Source organism: Megalobrama amblycephala, linkage group LG1, assembly GCF_018812025.1.
Source record: "Megalobrama amblycephala isolate DHTTF-2021 linkage group LG1, ASM1881202v1, whole genome shotgun sequence".
In the NCBI taxonomy this organism is placed as follows: Eukaryota; Metazoa; Chordata; class Actinopteri; order Cypriniformes; family Xenocyprididae; genus Megalobrama; species Megalobrama amblycephala.
The window spans coordinates 9,227,071-9,244,164 of NC_063044.1; the positions used below are offsets into that span (position 1 = coordinate 9,227,071).

Genomic DNA, 17,094 nt, shown 5'->3' on the forward strand with positions numbered 1-17,094 from the left:
ATTTCCTTGTGTGTCATTTCTGAGCGTTTATTCCCTGTCTGTTCTGCCTGTTACCGTTTGGACTGTTACCCTGTTTATCCCTGTCTGCCGCCTGCCTCGACCTCTTGCTTGTATACCGACCTGTGAGTGATATCTGCCTGTCCTGATCATTGCCTGTTCCTTGACCACGATTCTGCCTGTTCCTTGCTGTTCCTGTTCGCTCCTGATTGACCCTGCCTGTACGACCACTCTCACTTGTAAATAAATGCTGCACTTGGATCTCCTGCCTGAGTCTCCATTCGTAACAAAATGATTCACTGTAAATGATTCAGAATTAATATTTAACACTTCATCAATTATTCGTCCAGCGAAAATTGAGGTTAGAGTATTTTACCAATTCTGGATAAAATATTATTCTGCGGCCAACAGTAACAATATTTTATTATGATTATTGCTATTATTGTAATTATTATATTATAAGCAAGAGGTAACTTGATCTTTTACGTTTAAGGCAGTAATTTGACACACAGCACAAGAAACTCGTATATGTGAAAATCAAAACAAGATTTATTGACTACTTCTAATGATTACAGGAAACTAAGGCTAAACACACACACACACACACACACATACATACATGCACACACATTCGCGGAGTTGATGAGTTATGAAAAGTCCCAAGTTCAGTGCTAACTTAACTCATAACCTGAGGAAAATCACAAAAGCAGAGCTTTGGCTTGATTCTTTAGGTTTAAAGGAGTTTCACCAGTTTCCAGCAAGAGAGAGAGAAGTTTGCTTGTACCTGCGTTTGCTCTGACAGCTGAGGTAATCGGGTTGTTCCGTGACTCGTGTACAGCGGAATCCCGTTCTGGATTGGCTGTCTTTCAGGTGACGTCTTCTCGGGAAAGCCCTGTGGGTTGCGCGGAAGCTTTGAAGGATGTTGCTGGCTGGTGCAACTGTTCTGAGCGTCTGGCTTGAGCGGCTCTCTTCTTGGGAGACTTTGGTCAGATATTTCACGAAGTGTTTTGGAGTCTGGATGTGACGGCTGTCGAATGATCAGCGGCGCAGCTCGTTGTTGAAGTCGGGTGTTAGATGGAAAATCAGCCCCGGTCAATCAGTTATCAATGACCCATGCGACTTTTCCACCGTGGTCAAAGTAGCGGTGCTTCGGCTACCGGGCTTCAACGACTGTGCTTCAGTCCGGCTTCTGACCGATTTCGAGCGATTTCTGACCGACTTCTGACTTCTGACTTCCAGCACTAGCTTGTTTGGACAGCATAGTTTTAAAGGAGCGATCCTCCAATGAGACGTTGCTACGGAGATTAGACACGCCTCGTCTATTGTCTATTGATCACATCGCGTGATATCTGCAGAACATTCTCCTGTTTTATTAACAACTTTATAAAGTTTCTTAATATTTTCCTGATACTGAATTTCAATGTTTCATTCACACAGAATTACAGAGAATTATAAATTCTGCATTTAGAACTCAAACATGACACACTTCTTCCACACATATTACTAGACTGACCTAATTAAAACAATGATTACAAGAGAAAGAAAATGCATACGGGAATACCAACATATAATGCATTGACTCCAACATGTTAGTAATCCCATCATATCATGCGTTATTCTAGATATAGTTAATATTTTAAGTAATCGACAATTGTCCCTTTTGAGATTCAAGATTGAGTCCTTAAGCATAGTTTAAACTTTGACCGGAGTCACGAGTGACCGGGTCAGGATGGATTGCTCACACAAGGGAGGTATTGATAGGACAGATTCGTCTTTAAATCCGTTGATGGGTCTTTTCCTGTTCCGTCCGATAATACAAGAGGGTTTTGTGAGAGAATCAATAGATTTAATGTGATCAGATCCACGTGATGGGTTCTGATTAGTTTATTGCTGATGAGCTAAGAAGTCCTTTAGACAGAGTCCTTTGTTAAAAGAAGTCACGTCATCACTTCTGTTAAGGCTAGGTGTTTCCTGTCAGGAAATGGATCTTTTGGACCAAATGAAGCTTTGTTCAATCATGTTGTTCATTGATAAAGTCATTGGTAAGTTCTGTCGAGCGATGCCCTACAATTATTAGTGCTGGTTCTACTCGACCTCAGTGCTGCGTTTGACACTGTCGATCACAACATTCTTCTTGACAGGCTCGAAAACTGGGTTGGGCTTTCTGGGATGGTCCTTAAATGGTTTAGGTCATACTTAGAAGGGAGAGGTTATTTTGTGAGTATCGGTGACCACAAGTCTGAGTGGACATCAATGACATGCGGAGTCCCTCAAGGTTCAATACTTGCACCCCTCCTGTTCAACCTATATATGCTGTCACTGAGCCAAATAATGAGAAAGAACCAAATTGCATATCACAGCTATGCAGATGACACCCAGATTTACCTAGCCCTCTCACCTAATGACTACAGCCCATTGACTCCCTGTGCCAATGCATTGATGAAATTAAAAATTGGATGAAGATTGGATGTTATACAAAGACAAAACTGAAGTCATTGCGTTTGGAAACAAAGATGAAGTTCTCAAAGTGAACATGTACCTTCACTCTAGGGGTCAAACAACTAAAAATCAAGTCAGGAATCTTGGTGTGATTTTGGAGTCAGACCTGAGTTTCAGTAGCCATGTAAAGACAATAACTAAATCAGCATATTATCATCTCAAAAATATTGCAAGAATTAGATGCTTTGTCTCCAGTCAAGACTTAGAGAAACTTGTTCATGCTTTCATCACCAGCAGGGTGGATTACTGTAATGGGTCCTCACTGGCCTTCCCAAAAAGACCATAAGACAACTGCAGCTCGTACAGAACGCTGCTGCCAGGATTCTGAGCAGAACCCGAAAACATGACCACATCACACCAGTCCTCAGGTCTTTGCACTGGCTTCCAGTTGCATTTAGAATTGATTTTAAAGTACTGTTGCTTGTTTATAAATCACTCAATGGCCTAGGACCTCAATACATTGCAGATATGCTCATACAATATAAACCTAACAGATCACTCAGATCATCAGGATCAAGTCACTTAGAAATACCAAGGGTTCACTCAAAGCAGGGAGAGTCTGCTTTTAGCTGTTACGCCAGCCGCAGCTGGAACCAGCTTCCAGAAGAGATCAGGCGTGCTCCAACAGTAGCCACATTCAATTCAAGACTCAAAACACATCTTTTTATCTATGCATTTGCTGATTGAGCACTGTGCTATGTCCGAACTGTTTGCACTTTATTTTATACGTATTATCTTTTTATTCTTTAAATTCCTTTTCCTGTTTTTATTTCATTTTTAATGTATTTTATATCTTTTATGTATCATCTTGATTCTGACTTTTAATGCATTTTAAATATTGCGGTCTGGTTGAAAGAGCTGGGAGAATTAGGAAGAAAGTGATTAGGTTAAAAATTTGGTAAATTTGGATAAGGGAACAAACCTTGGGGAAATTTGAACTGTGTTGCATCGTTAAGATATCTCTAGATTACAGTCAGGACACTTTCCAAAGGGGGAAATTTCCAAAGGGGAAATCTGAACTGCGATGCATAGATAAGATATCTCCGGAAGGGGATTAGGGCTGTGTGGTGCAGTTTGAGGTGTCTTAGCAAAAGGGGAGATTGAAATTTTGTTTATCAGTTTGAAGTGCCTTAACAGGTAGCAGTCCTGTTGTGTGAGGAAGATCCATTCAGATCCTCTCTGATGGATAGATCTGTTTAGATTCACTCTGACGGACAAAAACAACAACAAAAAAACTCCCTAAGACTTCCTAGCTCTTCTATCCAAATAGCAAAATTCTCTGTTTTTACTGTTATATCTATTTCTTACGTTCTATTTTTATTATTCTTCTTTATGTAAAGCACTTTGAATTACCATTGTGTATGAAATGTGCTATACAAATAAACTTGCCTTGCCTTGCCTAATTTATATGAAGAAATAGGCAGTTGTCTTCTTTATGCAGGAGCAGAACAGGGTGTTCAAATGCAGCTGATCTGCAGCGACGTGAGGTAACAACACAGTCGGCTTTCATCAGCAATAGTTCTTTGGCGTCAGTTTGGTGTGTGATTTTTTTTTATTATATATATATGTTCATATTTTGTCGCTCTAACTCAGTGAAACGCTCACACACAGCATCTCATTTAATTACGTCAACACAACAAATGATGCGATAGGCTACTGGTCACAGAACACACAAATAACATGCAAATTTTAGTCATAATGTGTGAATTTGTATAGTTGCCAATAGCGACCTCAGCAAAAATATCACTCGCAGATGAACATTTTATGGTCACAAATGCGACCATTTAGGTGCAGTCTGAAGCCCTGATTAGATCGTTTGCATTTCTAATGTAGTACAAACTTTATCTTAATTTAACACTGTATATTATGCAGTGTACAATGTTAAAGCCATATAGGCTACAAGACACATAAATGAGAACAAATGCAACAAGAACAGAAATAAAGACCAACCAAAAATGCAACTGACTAACCCATTTTTTTTTTTTTTTTTAAACAAGTTTGACTCTATTTCTGTCATATATCTACAGAAGTTCTTATTGAGATTTAACAGAAGTTTAGATCTTAATGTTTTAATGAAAATTTTGTATTATGGTACCATTATGGTGATTATTATTTGCTTTACACCTGGTATTAAAATGTGTTTAGATCGCAGGTGGACGAGGGAGACTCACACCCGATTACACCCAAAATTAGTTTGAGTAAACTCTTTTTTTTGGGCTCATAAAGGTGGATTGGTTTTTAGCGGGTTTCATGGTAACTTACACTACATGGCTAACCTGCTCCAGAGCAGGTTTTATTCTGGTTTAAAGATTGCAAACCCAAACTGGACCAATCAGCTGTAAGTAAATTATCTCCCTGTGTCTCTCACTCAAAATTAAATCAGTTTATAGTGAAAACATTTTAGAGACAAAATTGCTAATCTTTTGCTGCTAATTATTTTTTATATTTATATTATATGAATTAATTATGTATAATTCACATAATATATTCATATAATTATTATATTAACTGACAATTAATTTATAACTTTGCTTTTAAATTGATATAAATATAATATATGCATCAACATATATAGTGTTTAAACAAATTAAGCCTATGTGTATTCATTTGAGCTCTTTGTGAAACTAATATAAACTATTATATTAAAAATTATTAGACATATTTCTTTGATTCACATGCATTGAAATAGTCAGATATTTTATTTCAGTTGCCTTCTCAAACTTTCACTGCAGCAGTGTTTATTCCTGCCTTGTAAATGCATTCAATTTCATGATATTTTTATATATTTTTCATAACAATCTCTTAATCTTCGGAAGAGACATGAATCTATCGAGTATCGAAAATGGTCTCGTCATTCGGTACCAAATTTCGATACCTCTGAACGGAGCAGGGGAGAGGAGGCGGAGAATACCGTTGTCGTCTCATTGAGCAATGTAATAACTGTGCACTACATTGTTATTTATATCTAAATATCTAAAACTATGCGTGCGAGAGATACCCTGTGTGCGAGAGTGTGAATGTATTAACGGTTTCAATTTTAGCTTATCTCCGACAAGGACGGGTGAGAGTACCGGGTGTGTGACTGCTGTGCGTTATTCTGCACATATAGCACGTTCTGATCCCTAAATACTTTTTGTATTCCGACAAGCGCCCTTGTTGTTTGTGTACAGAAACCGATAAGACCGTTTTAGCAAATCAGCACAAAGTATTCAGGTCAAGTGACAAGGCTTCTAGACACTTAGCTGAAGGGAGTGTCCTCAAAGTTGACTAAAAGTGATCGAGGATTTCTAATTTCGACTGTAAGTCTTTGTACACCATAGACGTCTTACATGCCGAAACCGTGGTTATCCTTTTACGCGTTTTAGGCCTATGTGTTTGCTGATCTGTTAGTGTGTGTGTGCACTTGTGTGCATACATGTGTTTGGGTGTGTTTTAAATGCAATTACTTGGTTTTGTTTACCTCTGAAACAAGAAATGTGGAGTTATCTGCTTTTGCCAAAAACGACTGCTGGAGTTATCTGCTTTAGCTAAGAAACAAACCTTAATTAAAGCTGCAAGCAGTGATGAAAGGGCCCTCACACCCAGCTCACCGCCACCTGTTGGCCTTAGGAAAACAGTGAACAATGGGTGACATGCATTTCGACATGCCACACTTCCTGCTGCCAACAGGTGGTGCTTTGACTATAACTGAATATTTCCATGTAGATGTCTTCAGGCCAGGACTGTTATCAAACATGTGAAGTTTGGAGCAGATCAGTCATTGTATGCCTCAGTTACAACAACTTAATTAATCACTTAATTATCTCATTAACTTCAACACTGCTTCAGTGTTATTTTTAAAACTCTGTAGTGTGGACAAATATGTACACTCAGGGATAATTTTACACGGGATTTTGCTGTGTAATATTTTTATACACCATATAACTGCTATGAAGAGCTGTGAAAGTCACATGATTTTGGGTGTACGAGCATCGCTGTTTCTCTTTGAAAATGAACTGGAGATTGTGATTTCCGCATCCTGTGTGAAGAAAGAACTCACTGCATTAATAATAAAATACAAAACGGGAAGTCAGGAGGAGGTTGATCTTGTGCTCAGTTTCCCCTCTGCTGGACAGGTTGTTCCAAACCTGTATATTTTTTTTTATGTTGAACACAAAGGTAGATATTTTAAAAACTGTGGGAAACTAACTTAACTTCCATAGTATTTTTTTCCTTCTATGGAAGTCAATGGTGCCCTAAAGAAATGTATTCAGGTTTGGAAAAACTTGAGGGTGAGTAAATGATGACAGAATTTTCATTTTTGGGTGAACTATCCCTTTAAGTCACATAACATGGAATTTTTTTTCTGTGGCGCGATTTCTGACAGACTGCCGTCTCTTGTTGGTAGTTGCTGAAAGCAAACTAAAACATCAGTAACAAACAAGGACCAGCCCATGTCACATTCACAAAACAAATTGGTAACATCATCTTAGGTAAGTTATGATGACATATTCACCACTTTATGAAATTATTTTTTGGTAAATCGATAAAATGTCTGTGTTGCCAAGTGGCAACACTGTTCAGTAATGGAATGACATTATTATAATAGCTAGCAAGCGAAGTTCAGCTACAGTTAAGCTTTAACAATAACAACATTAATGCTAGTGATATAATGTTGATTAGTCGTATGTTAAGGACTGCCATGACATTTGTATTGGGGATTAAATCAACATCAGAGACCTGCCTGCCCACTGCCACCACAGCCAGTACTACTAGACCAGACCAACCACTGGTCTACCATGGTGTCTCAAAAAGGCAGGTACAAGTGGCTGTAAGTGTATTGTTAGAATGAAGTACACCAAATGTGATGTGTATATGTGCCTCACCTCTGAAAAAAAAAAAAAAAAAAAAAAAAAAACTGCTTTGTGAAGTTTCATACAGAAAAAGATGAAGTTTCAAGGACTATGGGGGTTCATGTTCATAACCTTCCTCTCATAAGATTGCGTAATGTTGAATTTTCATGAACTGTGATGTTTGGTTTTATGTCAATGTTTTATGATACATGACAAACAGTATTAGATTTGTTTTTAACAGTATAAATTTGCAATTTAAATAATATTAATGAAAAATGTAATGAAATTCAAAGAATATAAAGCATTATTCAGCAAAAAAGAATGGAATAAATAAAAGCACAAAATGTATAAGGTGTCATTTATAATGTCTTGTTAAGCTTATAACAGCACCAACTGATTCAATACAAACAACATTTCTGAGGAAAAATATTAACTATATAAACTTACACTTATTCTGAGTTATTTTCACTATTATATGTTGTTGCTGTAGGGCAACATATTATAAAGTACCTTAAAATAATATTTTCATTTTTATTTTTTTTAATTTCTAAGAAAAGAAAAAGAGTCAAATACTTTTTTTTTTCTATGTCTATCATAATGCGTGCAGTAGAGGGTTACATTTATTTCATTGTAAGAGAATATTCTAGTTTAAATGCATATTGTTTGATTGTTATGACTTCCATTTGATATTCAATTACAAGATTGTATTCCTAAAAAACTTAAGTAATATTCATTAATCAAGTCTACATTAGACTCACCAATCAGAGGGATGTGTTCAGACGCAGACGGCAGCATGTCATTAACAAGCAGCAGCATCACAGAAATAGACAGAAGTAAAGTCACTTTAAAGCTCATCTTGTCTGATCCACTTGTTGTGTCAATGAAGAAAGAGATCACATCCAGCACAAGGAAGAAAAATACTGGTACTATAATGTTTATGACATACAGTAGAGGTCTCCTTTTTATGGTGATCTGCCATGAAGAAAGAGAGAGAGAGAGAGAGAGAGAGAGAGTAACATTAGCATCACAATGGACTTTAACATTGATAACACTAAGAAAATACATAAAATAAATCAGTGTGATCATTATACCAGTTTAAAAGAAAAAAAAAACAGTATAGGGTCTCTTATTACCAGTAGTAACAATTATGATTAGAGAGCTCTGGTAACACAGAGAACGGATTGGTAATGCAGAGCCAGGCAACCTTGAAAGAACGAACTCAGAAGGACGCGAATACACAGAACGCATCATTGTGAGAACTGAGATGTGCTGTGATCTTGTTGCTCAACTGACCGTCCCAGCATAAAGTATGCACAATGCACAATAAATGCACCATAACATCACAAACAAATGTAATAACCTTTATTTATAACCTTTATAAATTTTATATCTTTTATTTTTATATGCCAATAAAAATACTTCAGGCTTTCTTCAAGTTATCACTTTATTCAAATTAAGCAAAACAAATGGACAAATGTTTACTTTCCAGAGCCATCATACTTGCGTATTTGCAAGCTTGTAGCAGGAAACTCATAAACAAGAACTTTAAAGCTTGCAGGTTTACACACGTCCACCACCCGAAGCGTCTTCTGGGATATTTAACGGTTCAATTCTGTCAAGTCTGCATTCAATGCATTCTTGAAATGAAGGAACACATCCGGGTACTTTCATGCGTCCTCTGTTCTTGTGTTCTTGGTTATTGGAATTGAACTTCGACGTAGAGCCGAGAACACAAGGACGTAAGACCGCTTAAGAATGCATATTGAGAAACAGCCATGGACTCCACTAGACCCCTGAAGGTATGTTGTGGTATCTGCACCAAGATGTTATCAGCAGATCCTTTAAGTCCTGTAAGTTGCGAGGTGGGGCCTCCATGGATCGGACTTGTTTGTTCAGCAGATCCCACAGTGGCTTGACTTGATTGAGATCTGGGGAATTTGGAAGTCAACACCTCAAACTCGTTGTTGTGCTCCTCAAACCATTCCTGAACCATTTTTGCTTTTTGGCAGGGCACGATCCTGCTGAAAGAGTCCACAGCCACCAGAACAGTTTCCATGAAAGGGTGTACATGGTCTGAACACAGGTAGGACGTGTCAAAGTAACTACCAAGATTTCCCAGATGAACACTGCCCAAAGCGTAAGCTTCCAATGACTTCTTCCCATATTGCCATGTGTTCCCCAGGTAAGCGACGAAACACCCGGCATCCACATGGAACGTGACTCAGACCAGGCCACCTTCTATTGCTCTGTGGACTGATGCCCTGACGGTTGGCACTTTCGGGTGGACAGGGGTCAGCAAGGGCACCCTTGTGGTATGCAGCCCCTGCACCTGTGATGCACTGTGATTCTGACACCTTTCTATGCAGCATTAACTTCTTGAGCAATTTGAGCTACAGTAGCTCGTCTGTTGGATCTTTGGTGAGAACTAAAAAACACAATTTAATTACTACATTACTAATTTCTCCCTGGAAAATGACATCAAAAGTGGAAAATGTTGGTCAAAAACATACTTTTACACACAAACTGACTAGCAAACACAACTTTCGGATGTCATCTTCATTTTTCTTGCTCAACTGTCACAGAAGCACTGCATTGTGGGATATCAAAGGCAGTGAAGGGTAAATCTATATGCTGCATTCATCAAAAGAAAGTATCTCAGGAAACTCAGGAAGTGAAGCCAACATTGCATTCGGACGTGCCTTGATGCCTTCCTACCTTGAAATGTGTCCCCTGAAAGCAGCATTTTCCAGCCTATATAAGCACACACAAATCAACTTTCTACTGTTGCAGCCTTCTGTACTGTCTGCATATCTTGATTGATAGATGTCTTGTCCAATCAGCTGTAAGTATTCCATTTGCAAAATATACCATCCTTTTCTGTTTTGCATGACTTGTCATAGTGTTTTCTGACTTTTTTTGTTTGTTTGTTTGTTTTTGGAAATTGTTGTTGTCTGACTTAATATTTGTGTTCTCAATTGGTTGTTTTGTTTTTGGATTTGTTATTTTGTTTTCAGCATTGTGATTTGTTTTGCAGTTCTCGCCACCGTAAAAAGTGAATATTTGGATCTTTAGAAATATAGAATACTTTTATCAATATGAATGGTTTATTCCAAACAAATTTAACAGAATGCTGAAAAATTATTCATGGTCTATTATTTAATAATTATTTGAGTCCAAATGTATTGGAAAAGGGATATTTGATACCCCTGCTTTTTTAAGGGTTAACATTTTATAATTTAATTCTGGCACATTTTTCACAAACTCATGAACTAGTTATTCTTGTTTATTTTTAATCATTTTATTTATTTATTCAATATTGGTGTGCATTCCTTACCCAGTACTCTGTACCTGATATATCAGCTGATGTATTTTAAACCATTCAAGGCCATCATCAGTGGTAGCATTTTTGTTTTGTATATCGAGGAGCTCCCACTCTCCCTGGGCCTGAAAGAGCTCCTTTGACTTATTAGTAAGACGTGCTGATTCATAAACAGTTTGAAGTATAATCTCTAGATCTGTAGGAACAGACATTCATATTTTATTATTTTATACTGAAGTCAAATTGTTTAGAAGAATAAACCATATTTTCTTTCATATGTGTTTGTTTGTCAAAACTGATTCATGGGTTTCAGATTTACCTGAATACACTGTAGACTGAAGTGTTATATTGCAGCTTTGGGTGTCAAAGGGAAACTTGTAGAGATCCATCTTACAGGCCGTGGTCAGAGCAAAAATATCAGTTGAGACTGTAAGGCCTTCAGAGTACAACAGCACATATGGAGACTCCTTTGTTCCAAACTCTGTCTTGATGCTAAATGGATAAAATATAATTTAACACTGATTATTAAAAGACATGATGATTGGATGATTGGAACAGCAATTATTCAAATCAAATGTAAATGCAAAAGTAGCTTGCGATGAGCAGAAACACAAGAACAACTGACTTCCAGCTATAGCCTTAGATGAAATCAACTGAAGATAAAAGAAGACATTAAATCTCTCAAAATCTCAGCAGAGGAGGATTAAACAACTCCAACAGCATTAACAGCTTCACTAACCAGACTTTATTTCTGTTAGACTTCTACAAAAGTTGTTACTGAGAATTAACAGAGGTTTAACTCTGTGTTTGAAGTCACTATAACGTTGATTGGTATTTCCATTAGTTGGGCTCTTAAAGGTGCCCTAGATTCAAAAATTGAATTTACCTCGGCATAGTTAAATAACAAGAGTTCAGTACATGGAAAAGACATACAGTGAGTCTCAAACTCCATTGTTTCCTCCTTCTTATATAAATCTCATTTGTTTAAAAGACCTCCGAAGAACAGGCGAATCTCAACATAACACCGACTGTTACGTAACGGTCAGGGTGTACGCCCCCAATATTTGCATATGCCAGCCCATGTTCCCAACATTATGAAAAGCATTAGACAAGGGCAGAATGTCTGGATCTGTGCACAGCTGAATCATCAGACTAGGTAAGCAAGCAAGGACAATAGCAAAAAATGGCAGATGGAGCAATAATAACTGACACGATCCATGATATCATGATATTTTTAGTGATATTTGTAAATTGTCTGTCTAAATGTTTCGTTAGCATGTTGCTAATGCTAAACTGTTAAATGTGGTTAAAGTTACCACAGTTTCTTACTGTATTCACGGAGACGAGCCGTCGTTATTTTAATTTTTAAACACTTGCAGTCTGTATAATTCATAAACACAACTTCATTCTTTATAAATCTCTCCAACAGTGTAGCATTAGCCGTTAGCCACGGAGCACAGCCTCAAACTCATGCAGAATCAAACGTTAACATCCAAATAAATACTTTACTCACATAATTCGAAGCATGCATACAGTATGCATGACGAACATCTTGTAAAGATCCATTTGAGGGTTATATTAGCTGTGTGAACTTTGTAAATGTACTGTAATATAATCGAGAGCTCGTGTGGCAGGGAGCACGCGATTTAAAGGGGCGGCGCCGAGTGTAAATCAGTGCTTGTTAATGATGCCCCAAAATAGGCAGTTAAAAAAATTTATTTAAAAAAATCTATGGGGTATTTTGAGCTGAAACTTCACAGACACATTCAGGAGACACCTTAGACTTATATTACATCTTGTGAAAAAGCATTCTTGGGCACCTTTAACTCTTACGCTTGCCCATTTTTCCTGCTTCTAACACATCAACTTTGAGGACAAAATGTTCACTTGCTGCCTAATATATCCCACCCACTACTAGGTGCCATGATGAAGAGATAAACAGCGTTATTCACTTTACCTGTCAGTGGTTATAATGTTATGCCTGATTGGTGTATTTATATAAGCACACAAAAATCAACTTTCTACTGCCACAGCCTGCTGTACTTTCTATGTATCTTGATTGATAGATGTCTCATCCAATCAGCTGTAAGTATTCCATTTGCAAAATATACCAACCTTTTCTTTTTTATGACTTGTCATAGTGTTTTATGACTATTTTTGTTGTTTTTTGTTTTTGGAATTGTTGTTCTCTGACTTAACATTTGTGTTTTCAATTTGTTATTTGTTTTTGGATTTGTTATTTTGTTTTCAGTATTGTGATTTGAGACTGTAAGGCCAATATAGAGCAACAGCACATATTGATACTCCTTTGTTCCAAATTCTGTGTTGATGCTAAATGGATAAAATATAATTTAACACTGATTATTGTATGTTTGCCTTTTTTGGCTGCTGTGACTGTGTTTGTCAAATACATTTGCAGTAGCAAAGGAAGCTAAAATGAAATAAGGTCAGATGTTGATAGTTTTCTGTTGAAGGTTTTATAACCATGAAATAGCCTGGTGATATAGTTTGAATCTAACCAAGTCTAGGATTTACACTGTAAATGATTTCTGTTGTTTTCACAGTAATATACTGTCTTCTTAACAGTTTCAAACTGTATAAGATGTGTACAGTATGTTACTGTAGATTTTCAATGCATTCTGGGAAAACATTAGCCTACTGTCTCTCTAAATACAGTATTAAATGACCACGAAAAACAACCACACACCTCCTCATTCAACGGCTCTGTGACAGACTACAAGAATAGGTTAGGTAAACTTTTAATTTTGTCATTTTATATGTTTTATTCTGGTGTTATTTGCAAGATATAAAAGCTCGACGGAGGCCGCAGAATCATACCGACAGGACCCGAGCCTGTAGGGTCGGAATATCCAGATTATAAAATCTTACAAAAGTGGACGGCGAAGACCAGCCGGCCGCCTCACAGATGTCTTTAATGGAAACTCCACTGGACCAGGCCCAAGAGGAAGACATTCCTCTAGTGGAGTGGGCTCTGACTCCTATGGGGCAGTTTTGGCGGAGTAGCAAAACTTGGATAGTGGAGTAGCAAAGAGCAATAGCATCGACTATCCAACGCGAAAGACGTTGCTTAGAAACCGCCAACCCTTTGGTGCGGCCTCCAAAGCAGAAAAAGAGCTGATCAGACTGCCGAAACGTCTGAGATCGCTCAGTGTAGGCCCTCAATGCCCTGACGGGGCAGAGTAATTCCAGCTCTCGCTCATCCAGTGAGGGAGGAAGCGCTGAGAGGGAAATTACCTGTGCTCTGAGCGGGGTCGAGAGCACCTTAGGGACGTAGCCATGCCTAGGTTTTAGAACGACCTTGGAGTCGTTAGGCAGGATTCACAGGATTCACAGAGAGAGCCTGCAAGTCGCCAACACGCTTCACCGATGCTAACGCGATTAGCAGAGCAGTTTTGAGCGTCAGGGGCCTAAGGTCGGCTGAACGCAGCGGCTCTAAGGGAGGCCCTTTGAGAGCCCTGAGTACCAATGAGAGGTCCCAGGTGGGGACGGTGAGAGGGCGAGGAGGATTTAACCGCCTAGCACCTCTCAAGAAACGCACCACAAGGTTGTTTCATCCCACAGACTGGCCAGCAATAGGAGCGTGGAACGCTGCAATGGCTACTACATAAACCTTGAGCGTCGAGGGGGCGCGGCCCATATCTAGACGCTCCTGGAGAAAAGACAATATCAGAGATATGTCACACTCCGTTGGGTCTATGTTGCATGCAGAGCACCAGCCAACAAAGACAGACCATTTCTGAGCATAGAGGCATCTCGTGGACGGCGCTCTCGCATGAGAAATAGTATTTAGCACGTCCCCGGGGAGGTTAGGAGGCTCCCATCCAGGGACCAAAGGTGCAGAGCCCAAAGTTCTGGCTGAGGGTGCCAGATCGTCCTGTTCGCCTGAGAAAGGAGGTCCCGTCTCAGGGGAATTGGCCTCGGGGCTTTCGTGGAAAGCCTGAAGAGCTCCGAGGACCAGACCTGGCTCCTCCAGAGCGGTGCTACTAGAAGGACTTTTTTTCTTTTTTTTTTCGAAAAATAGATTGGGCAGTGAGAGTTGTCTCTTGAGGCAAAGAGGTCGACCTCTGCTCTGCCGAAGAACTCCCAAATCCTGAGAACTGTCTGGGGGTGGAGCATCCACTCGTCTGAGGGGACATTGCTCCAAGTTCGTTCTTCCGGGTATATGAGTTGCCCTGAGCGACTGAAACCTCTGTAGTGCCCACTCCAGGAGATGTGTCGCCAGAGCGCATAAGCGGCTGGACGAAAGTCCGCCCTGGTGATTTATATAAGACACTACTGTCATGCTGTCTGACTGGACTAAGTCGTGGTGTCCTGTCAGGTGCGCCTGAAATGCTTGAAGGGCTCGCATAACTGCCAACATCTCGAGACAGTTGATGTGAAGATGGCTCTGCTCGTGAGACCACGAGCCGAAGGCTGGTCTGCCCTCGCAAAGAGTGCCCTTCGTAAATGTGCGAGGAGCTAGGGACAGCCCGAACGGAAAGACCGTGTATTGGTAAGCCACTCCCTCGAATGCGAATCTCAAGAATCGCCTGTGGTGGGGGGCTATCTGGATGTGAAAGTACGCGTCTTTCAGGTCCAGTGAGCAAAACCAGTCCCCGGGACAAATCTGTCCGAGGATCTGTTTAAACGTTAACATTTTGAACTTCCGTCTCATGAGGGAAACGTTCAAAAGTCTGAGGTCCAGGATGGGTCTGAGACCGCCGTCCTTTTTGGGGATGAGGAAGTAGCGGCTGTAAAAGCCCGACTCGCTCTCTGACGGGGGTACTATTTCTATAGCCCCTTTCTCCAGCAGAGATGTCACTTCTAAAGGACCTGCACGTCATCCGTGTTTACCGAAATGGGAAGAATCCCGCTGAATCGCGGGGGTCTGCAAGCAAACTGGAGCGAGTAACCGTGAGATAATATCCCCAGAACCCATTTTGACACTCCGGGGATGGCACGCCAGGCCTCAACCCGTGAGGCTATGGGTTTAATGGCGTCAGACGACGGGCCGCCCGGAAGGGGTCCGTATGCTGGTAAGGGTGGAAGAGGAAAATTGCTCTTTCTTTGAGAGTGTGAAATATTTATTGTGTTCGCCATGAAAACGGCGTTTTGCGTGGGCGCAACAACAGTGGACCCTGGCCGCAGAACACACAAACTGATTCCCATGCCCGGAACTGAACGGGGCAGAGGGGAAAGAGAACAAGAGAGCTTTGGGGGTGGTCCGGTTCCTCTTTCTTCCGCTGGGATCAGGAAGACTTTGGAGGCCTGGGGTCCTTCGGGGCTGGAGCTGGAGCTGCCTGGGCGGTAGAGGGAGCGGGCTTGTTCTGCTGAGCCGGCGCAGTCCTGGGGCGGCTATAAGCAGAGGTGGAGCTGGAGCACTTGGGCAAGAAGTGTCGCATAGCCTGGGACGACTTCTGGGCTGCTGTGAAAGGCTCCGTAAAGCCCTCTACGGCTGGCCCAAAGAGACCGGACGGGGAGACAGGGGCATCTAGGAAGGCCATCTTGTCAGTGTCCTTTATCTCCGTCAAGTTGAGCCAGAGATGGCGCTCAAGCACAACCAGGCTGGCCATGGACCGTCCAATGGCCTGGGCTGTGGCCTTTGTGGCGCGCAGGGCCAAATCCGTGGCGCTGCGCAAGTCGCGGAAGGCTGGCGCATCAAAGCCAGACTTGTCCAGGGTATTGAGGAGCTTGGCCTGGAACATCTGCAGTATAGCCATGGTGTGCAGTGAAGAGGCAGCTTGGCCAGCAGAGGTGTAAGCCCTGCCAGCAAGGGCGGAGGTCGTCCTGCAGGGCTTAGACGGGAGGGACCTCTTGGTTTTCCACCCCACAGCCGCGGGGGGACAGAGGTGAGCTGCCACCGCCTCATCCAGAGGGGGAAGGCCGTCGTAGCCTTTCTCCGAGGATCCATTGACCGAGGTGGGGGCTGACTGCTGAGAGGAGCGTAAGCATAAGGTGCGCGCCACGACCTGTTCAGCTCTACGTGAACCTCAGGGAAGAAGGGCGCGGCGCGCTGGCGAGGGGCCTGGCGATGTCCCGGCAGGTACCACTCATCCAGTCTGCTGCGCTCCGGTTCCTCAGGCGGGTCCCATTGAAGGTTGAGCTCCTCGACTGCCTTGGAGAGGATGCGGAACAGCTCGGCATCCATCCCGGGTCTAGGATCAATGGGCTCCAGCGATGGCGCTCTGCAGTCCGGCGAGCTCAGCAGTCCGCTGAGGGGCCTCTTCAACGGCGGCGAGAGCGTTCTTACAGTCAGCTTCTTCCCAGGCGGCGAAGGCTTCAGCCGGAGATCAGCGAAGAGAAGAGAAGTTCATTGCTGAAGGAGAGAGAACTGAAATCCTATGGTGAAACGCCTGCTTATATAGCCCTAAACCCCGCCCATTTCGGCGGGAATATTCACGCGCTTTGTCGCTATAGGCCGTGCAGCTGTGCTGCGCCGTCATTGGT

General features: G+C 41.2%; 2 protein-coding genes across 4 annotated transcripts in view; one reads left to right on the forward strand and one right to left on the reverse strand.

The window, feature by feature from the left end:
- Positions 1-17,094, forward strand: part of LOC125280859 (gastrula zinc finger protein XlCGF57.1-like) — a 1,316,469-nt gene that overhangs the window by 634,727 nt on the left and 664,648 nt on the right. The window lies entirely within an intron of this gene.
- The window catches only part of LOC125243187 (5-hydroxytryptamine receptor 3A-like), a 77,798-nt gene that overhangs the window by 10,060 nt on the left and 50,644 nt on the right, over positions 1-17,094 (reverse strand). For all 3 annotated transcript variants that reach the window (XM_048152633.1, XM_048152639.1, XM_048152623.1), the window contains 3 exons: positions 10,967-11,139; positions 10,677-10,843; positions 8,087-8,300 (listed from right to left, as the gene is read on the reverse strand). In XM_048152633.1, coding sequence (XP_048008590.1) covers positions 8,087-8,300; positions 10,677-10,843; positions 10,967-11,139 — 554 coding nt within the window. The remainder of the gene's footprint in view (positions 1-8,086; positions 8,301-10,676; positions 10,844-10,966; positions 11,140-17,094) is intronic.